This window comes from Colobus angolensis, unplaced genomic scaffold (genome assembly GCF_000951035.1).
Source record: "Colobus angolensis palliatus isolate OR3802 unplaced genomic scaffold, Cang.pa_1.0 Scaffold318, whole genome shotgun sequence".
NCBI classification, from domain to species: Eukaryota; Metazoa; Chordata; class Mammalia; order Primates; family Cercopithecidae; genus Colobus; species Colobus angolensis.
Window position 1 is genome coordinate 546,318 of NW_012116466.1, and position 7,344 is coordinate 553,661.

The window sequence follows — 7,344 nt, forward strand, 5'->3', positions numbered from 1 at the left end:
GGCCTCCCAAAGTGCTGGGATTACAGGCGTGAGCCACCGCGCCCGGCCAGCAGTTGGTTTTAACAGTTAACTCTTGGAACACTACCCATTCATAAACTGTGGGCTGCTGTAATGAGACAGATACTTTAACTTCCTTATACAAAAAAGAAACAAAGCAGAAATTCAGAATAGCTTGTCTGCAGTGAGATCACGTTTTAATGTATCTTTGTGGAGAACTGGAGTGAGCTGGGGAGCTATTTGGGTTTATCTTTCAAGATCATGAATATTACAAAATAACTTTATAGTATTTAGTTGGGAGAAAAAGTATTTAAAATAAATATCAAAGGCCTAACATGAAAATAATAGGTAAATTTAGGCTTTGGGTTAACTACATCTAAATTTTGTCATAATGTGTTCCTGCTATTTTACATTTTTCACCATAAAAACTATAGTCTTTCATACCTCAAAGTTATAAGTTATAGGCTGGGCGTGGTGGCTCGCTCCTGTAATCCCAGCACTTTGGGAGGCCAAGGCAGGCACATCACCCGAGGTCAGGAGTTCAAGACCAGCCAAGCAACATGATGAAACCCCATTTCTACTAAAAATACAAAAAAATTAGCCAGGCGCAATGGCGCGTGCTTGTAATCCCAGCTACTCGGAAGGAATAGCAGGAGAATCGCTTGAACCCAGGAGGCAGAGGTTGCAGTGAGCCGAGATCGATCACGCCACTTCCCTCCAGCCTTGGCAACAAAAAAAAAAATTATAAGTTATAGACTTTTAAGTACCAGATTCCTTAAAAGTGGGACACTATAAAGTTTTTTCTCAACGTTGACTATTACACTAGTTTGCATTGTTTCCTGTAAGAAAATCTGACTCGGACCTGTGTGTTTTTTAGTGAAGTAGTTGTTAACACCGTAATCTCTCTATTAAAGATGTTTCATGAGTGTGTTCATTTTGTCTCCTAGAATCGCATGTGTGAGTGCCCCTAGTGTTTACCAGAAACTCAGAGAGCTGTGCAGAGAAAACTTTACTATATATATCTTTGAATATGACAAAAGATTTGCCGTGTATGGAGAGGAGTTTATTTTCTATGATTACAATAATCCATTGGACTTACCCGAAAGAATTGCTGCACATAGTTTTGACATCGTAATAGCAGATCCTCCCTATCTTTCGGAGGAATGTCTCAGAAAAACATCAGAAACTATCAAGTACCTGACACGGGGCAAGATTCTGCTGTGCACAGGTAAGTGCTGCATTTCATATCTCATGAAATTCACTGAGTGGCTATTCAGGTCTTAAGGGTCAAGAAGAAATCCTGAGTCCACCACCTCCTGTGTGACTTGTGAACAAGTTATTTAACTCATTCCTCATCTGTAAACTGGGACTGATAATACTCTGCCATTAAGGGTCCTAAAGAATTAAGTAACACAAAGTACCCAACACTGGGTCTGGTGCATGGTGACTGCTTGATGAATGTCAGCTGTCACTTCTACGTACCATCATCAGTAGTAGTGGTATTTTATCCAGCCTCTACACTTTATCAAAGAGAAATGTGGAATCTATAGAGTTTAAGTGAATTGCCTCCCGTTACAGGGTAGACATTAGATTGGGTTAATGTAGAAGACTTTTCTTACTGGTGAGATTGATATACCTTTTTTTTTTCTCTCTGTAACCTCAAACCACTGGGCTAGGCAGTCCTCCCACCTCAGCCTCCCAAGTAGCTGGGACTTACAGGTGTGTGCCACCAGGCTGGATTTGATATACTTGAGGCAGATATGGTAAAATTCAATAGAGTAAATCTGAGAACTTTAAGGTGGGAGGATTACTTGAGGCAAGGAGTTCTAGACCAGACTGGGCAACATAGCAAGATGCCATCTCTACAAAAATTTTAAAAATTAGTCAGGTGTGGTTGTGTGGGCCTCCCAGCCATTTGGGAGATAGAGGTGGTATGTCTGGAGTTTCTTCCTTCTGTTGGGTTCTTGGTCTTACTGACTTTAAGAATGAAACTGTGGACCTTGTGGTGAGTGTTACACTTCTTAAAAGTGGCATGTCTGGTGTTGTTTGTTCCTCCTAGTGGGGTCGTGCTCTTGCTGATTTCAGAAATGAAGCCACAGACCCTCGTGGGGAGTGTTACAGCTCTTTTTTTTTTTTTGAGATGGAGTCTCGCTTTGCCGCCCAGGCTGGAGTGCAGTGGCCGGGTCTCAGCTCACTGCAAGCTCCGCCTCCTGGGTTTACGCCATTCTCCTGGCTCAGCCTCCCGAGTAGCTGGGACTACAGGCGCCTGCCACCTCGCCCGGCTAGTTTTTTTTTTTTTTTTAGTAGAGACGGGGTTTCACCGTGTTAGCCAGGATGGTCTCGATCTCCTGACCTCGTGATCCGCCCGTCTTGGCCTCCCAAAGTGCTGGGATTACAGGCTTGAGCCACCGCGCCCGGCCTGTTACAGCTCTTAAAGTTGGTGCAGACCCAAAGAGTGAGCAGCAGCAAGCTTTATTATGAAGAGCAAAAAACAAAACTTCCATACCATGGAAGGTGACAATAGCTGGTTGTGCTGCTGGCTGGGGTGGCCAGCTTTTATTCCTTTATTTGTCCCCGCCCACATGCTGCTGATTGGTCCATTTTACAGAGTGCTGATTGGTCCATTTTACAGAGTGCTGATTGGTCCATTTTACACAGTGCTGATTGGTCCATTTTACACAGTGCTGATTGGTGCGTTTACAATCCTTTAGCTAGACACAGAGCGCTGATTGATGCGTTTTTACAGAGTGCTGATTGTTGCATTTACAGTCCTTTAGCTAGACACAGAGTGCTGATTGGTGTGTTTTTACAGAGTGCTGATTGGTCCATTTGCAAACCTTTAGCTAGACACAGAGTGCTGATTGGTGTGTTTTTACAGAGTGCTGATTGGTGCGTTTATAATCCTTTAGCTAGACAGAAAAGTTCTCAAGTCCCCACTAGACCCAGGAAGTCTAGCTGGCTTCACCTCTCAGTGGGATGATTGCTTGATCTCTGGAGGTCGAGACTACAGTGAGCTGTGATGGTGCCACTGCACTCCAGCCTGGGCACTGAGCAAGACTGTCTCAAAGAAAAAAAAGAAAGTCTGAGAACTGAAATCTTACCAACTGACCCATCTCTTTACTTCTGGGCACCTGTGGTGTCCACACCCTTGAGTGCTGTTACAGACGCTATACTCCAGTTTGTCCCCTGGGCACCCTGCTGGGACCAGGGCTGGGCCGGGAGTGGAGCCACAGGGAGCTGTTTGGGTGTTCCGGAGCTGCGAGTGTGGGGAGGGGCGCTCTGTTCGCACAGATGCCACGTTTGCCTGCACTCTTATTCACTCCGTTTCTTCCTTGAGCTCTGTGTACCGGCAGGCAGCGCTCTGGACTCCTGGAGTGTGCCTTTTAGTTTCAGGGGATACTTTTAACAAATAATAATAAAATAGACTAAAGACTGGAAGCACCCTGAGAAGAGTAACAGAGACCCAGGCACCTGCATTTTGCCCCAGGGAGCTGAGGGGTCAGGAGCCACGGCCCGGGAGGGCAGAGTCAGGGGCAGGAGGTCCCCAGTGCCTAACAGAGAGGACTGTGGGCATTGAGGTTTTCTTCGGAAGCCCGAGGCGATGGGATGCAAATTGTCTGAAGACGTAAGACGTTCGCTTTAACTTGACCGAGGTTTTGGGGCACGTGAACCTGGGCACCGCGGGCTGTTGCTGCACCCCAGGGAGGGCGGTGGCCTGCAAGGAGGGTAGGGCAGGGGTGTCAAAGAGATACTTTGAAGATGAAGTCGAGAGAGCTTGCTGTGTTCCAGTGTGGAGGGGAAAAGAGGAGAGGAATCAGGGCTGTGGATGCCACCTCCTGCGGGGATGTTGCAGGGGAGCTGGCTGTGTGCGGTGGGCCCAGGGCAGGGAGAAATTGGGAGGAGGTGGCAAAAGGGAGTGGGAATACATTCGCACCTGTGTTTGCAAGATTAGATATTACTGAGAAAGGGTCTTGGCTCAACGTTGGGAAATGCTAGTTTTTAGTTAATTATTTTTACTTTGCATATATATGTGTTATATGCATATATGCTTGCCCCCTACCCCCACTTGTGAATTGTCAACTAATTGTCACCAGTGGTCCACCTAGAGCCCTTCTCACAGGTCAGGACACACTGAGCTCCGGCTTGGCTGTCACTCTCTGGATTCATTTGCTTTGTTCTCTTCAGGTGCCATCATGGAAGAACAGGCAGCAGAACTCCTTGGAGTGAAGATGTGCACGTTTGTTCCAAAACACACCCGGAACTTGGCAAATGAGTTTCGCTGTTATGTGAATTATGATTCTGGGCTGGACTGTGGGATCTAAGTATAGATGGTGACATAACACAGGAAGGAACTCTGTCACATTCCCCTTTCTGTATTTTCCTAGTAGATTTAAAATATATAATCTCTTCCCCTCCCCCCAAACTGGAGCCAACCCTGGCCTGATTTTCAAAATAAAGTACATGACCTTCATTATTGTTTCCTTAGGGAGGGCCTCCCTAGAGCTCAGTCTGCTGCCAACCTGAATCCATGGAATTTGAGTTGGAAGAAACCTTAGAACCTGCCTGATCTACTCTCCTCATTTAACATAGGTAAAAACAGCAGAACAGTTGCGTGGCTTGCCCAAGGGCTCCTGAATGAGACAGGACCTTGGCCTCTGCCTTGGGCCAGAGCAGTCTGGTAGCATCCTAGGGCTTGTGAGGACCCCCACCCCCATGTCCCACCCCAGCCCTCCAAGGACACAGACTTGCCTCCATGAAAAAAGGCAATAATCCAATAACTAGCATCTGAATGCCTCTTGGAGCTCTCCTCCTCCAGGTTCTAGGTGGGCTGCGAGGGATGACAGGTGCCCAGGTGCCCTCCCCACGTGGCTCAGACTCGGCACCCTACCTCTGAACTGCCTGAGAAAATGAAAGACCCATTACAAACACCAGGACCAAAAAAAATGGAGCTGGGATGAGAGTGCTAGATTCTCACTGTTCAGAAAATATTCCTCTGTGCATACCCCGGAGAACGTCTCAGCAATCAGAAGTGAACACGCAGCATGGCTGGGTCTCGAGGGTGCGATGCTGATGAAAGTGCTGCGCTGCAGAGACCACACACTGGATGCTTGTAGGTATGACGTTCCCAGGGAGGAGAGATTCGTGGGTGCAGGGGGAGCATCAGGATGGGGCGAAGGGGATGGGTGGCCCACAAAGGGGAGTTCTCCTTGCTGCTGGCATGTTCTTTGTCTTGTCTGTGGTGGTGGCTTCACGAATCTGCCATGTGGCAGCATCGCATAGAACCACACACAGATGAGCTCGTGTGAAACTGTTGAACTTGGAATGGGGTCTGTGGGTTGAGCCAGTGTCTGTTTTCTGATTGTGACACTGCACTATAATTATGTAAGATGTTACCATTAGGTAAACTCGGTGTAGGGCATGAGACCTATCAGTGTATTTTTGCAGTTTCCTGGGAATCTACAATCATTTCAAAATGAAAACTTTCCAAAAAATTAACGCCCTCTTTCTGGGAAAGGATTATACTTCCCCACCTCATAAGACTTGCTTTGGCCAACAAAATGTGAAAGGTGGCCGGGTGCTGTGGCTGCTGTGGCTCGTGCCTGTAATCCCAGCACTTTGGGAGGCCAAGGCAGGTGGATTACTTGAGTCCAGGAGTTCGAGACCAGCCTGGGCAACATGGTGAAACCTTGTCTCTACCAAAAATTTTTTAAAATTTAAAAATTAGCTGGGCATGGTGGCACACTTCTGTAGTCCCAGCCACTTGGGAGGCTGAGGTGGGAGGATCACCTGAGCCCAAGAGGGCAAGGCTGCCGTGAACCATGATGTACCACTGCACTCCAGCCTGAATGACAGAGCCAGACCCTGTCTCAAAAACAAAAACACCCCAAAATGTGAAAGGAAGTGATGTGTCATTTCCAACCTCTGGCTGTGAGTGGAGCAGGGCCACCGCCCACCTGCCAGGAATGCGAGGAGAACCAGGAATGAGCCTGTGTCATTGAACCATGGGCTTATTACCCACTAGAGCAAAACCCAGTCTTTCGTGACCGAGCCAGAGAGGAGGCCTGGGTCAGGGAAGCCTGGAGGACAGGCCTGGTCTTTTTTGCTGTTTCTTAGCCCTCAGCTGCCCGACTTCTGGACAACTTTTAATTTACTTTAAAAATCACTCTTTTCGGGGTGGTGGCTCACACCTGTAATCCCAGCACTCTGGGAGGCTGAGGCGGGTGTATTACCTGAGGTCAGGAGTTCAAGATCAGCCTGGTCAACATGGTGAAACCCCGTCTCTACTAAAAACACAAAAACACAAAAATTAGTTGGGTGTGGTGGCGGGCACCTGTAATCCCAGCTATTCGGGAGGCTGAGGCAGGAGAATCACTTGAACCTCAGAGGCAGAGGTTGCAGTGAGCTGAGATGGTGCCATTGCACTCCAGCCTAGGTGACAAGAGCAAAACTCGATCTCCAAAAAAAAAAATTACTCTTTTTATGCGACATTGGTATTTTTATCAGTGTACAAGCACCTGGCCTTTGTTAAGTATTCAGTAAGTGTTCTTTAAAAAATAACCCCTATCTTATTATTTCCATATGTAGTTTGCTCTGTGTGTAATTTGTTACATTGTAGTAACAAACTATGTACAGAAATGCAATGTTTAACTTAGGAACTGTGGGAGAGTAGTAGTCTAGAAATAACAGAATTGTAGTTGTCCTATAAATCCAGCGTTTAGTTGAAGAGAAACCTTATTTTTTCCCAGGAGGTGAGGGAGAGAAGGGACAGTTGGATTCCTATCAAAAAATGTACATTGTAAGTTAGGAGGCTGTTGAAATGAGGTGACGGCATTTTTTGTTTAATAAGCAGCCAACATGTTTCATGGCTTTGGACCCTGGTGTGATTTTGATTTTAGCAAATCTGTGTTCATATATGATCCACTTCTAGGTTTCATAAAAGGCCATCTATACCTCTGCAACCTTATATTTTAAAAAACTCATTAGGCCTGGTATGTTCCTTTGGGCGGTTAATTAGGTGGGAGGTGTCAGGCTGGGCGATGCCCACAGTTGTCAGTGCCATCTGGAATCCCCAAGGCTCCCTCACCGCCTGTACCTTAGCAAAGCACTGCAGAGGTTAAAAGGAATGTTTTTATTCCACGTCTTTTTAAGTCCTTCCTGATTCGTGGGAAGGGGTAGAAGAATAATTTCTGTTTTGCTAACAAAATTCCAGCACCTCTCAGAAACTCTTCAGATGTGTGTCTGGGGTGATGAGGGCCTGAACGGCAAGAACAGATGAAAGGCAGCGGGAACTTGCAGACCCCATTTCAGATGGGGCTTCCGTACTCCTCCTTTCATTCCTTCCTAAAA

General features: G+C 46.7%; 1 protein-coding gene across 2 annotated transcripts in view; it reads left to right on the forward strand.

Annotated features, from left to right (window-relative positions):
* N6AMT2 (N-6 adenine-specific DNA methyltransferase 2 (putative)) overlaps positions 1-4,468 on the forward strand; it is a 41,670-nt gene extending 37,202 nt beyond the window's left edge. For both annotated transcript variants that reach the window (XM_011951331.1, XM_011951332.1), the window contains exons 4-5: positions 945-1,225; positions 4,183-4,468. In XM_011951331.1, coding sequence (XP_011806721.1) covers positions 945-1,225; positions 4,183-4,319 — 418 coding nt within the window. In that variant the 3' untranslated portion in view covers positions 4,320-4,468. The remainder of the gene's footprint in view (positions 1-944; positions 1,226-4,182) is intronic.
* The last annotated feature ends 2,876 nt before the right edge of the window (positions 4,469-7,344 follow it).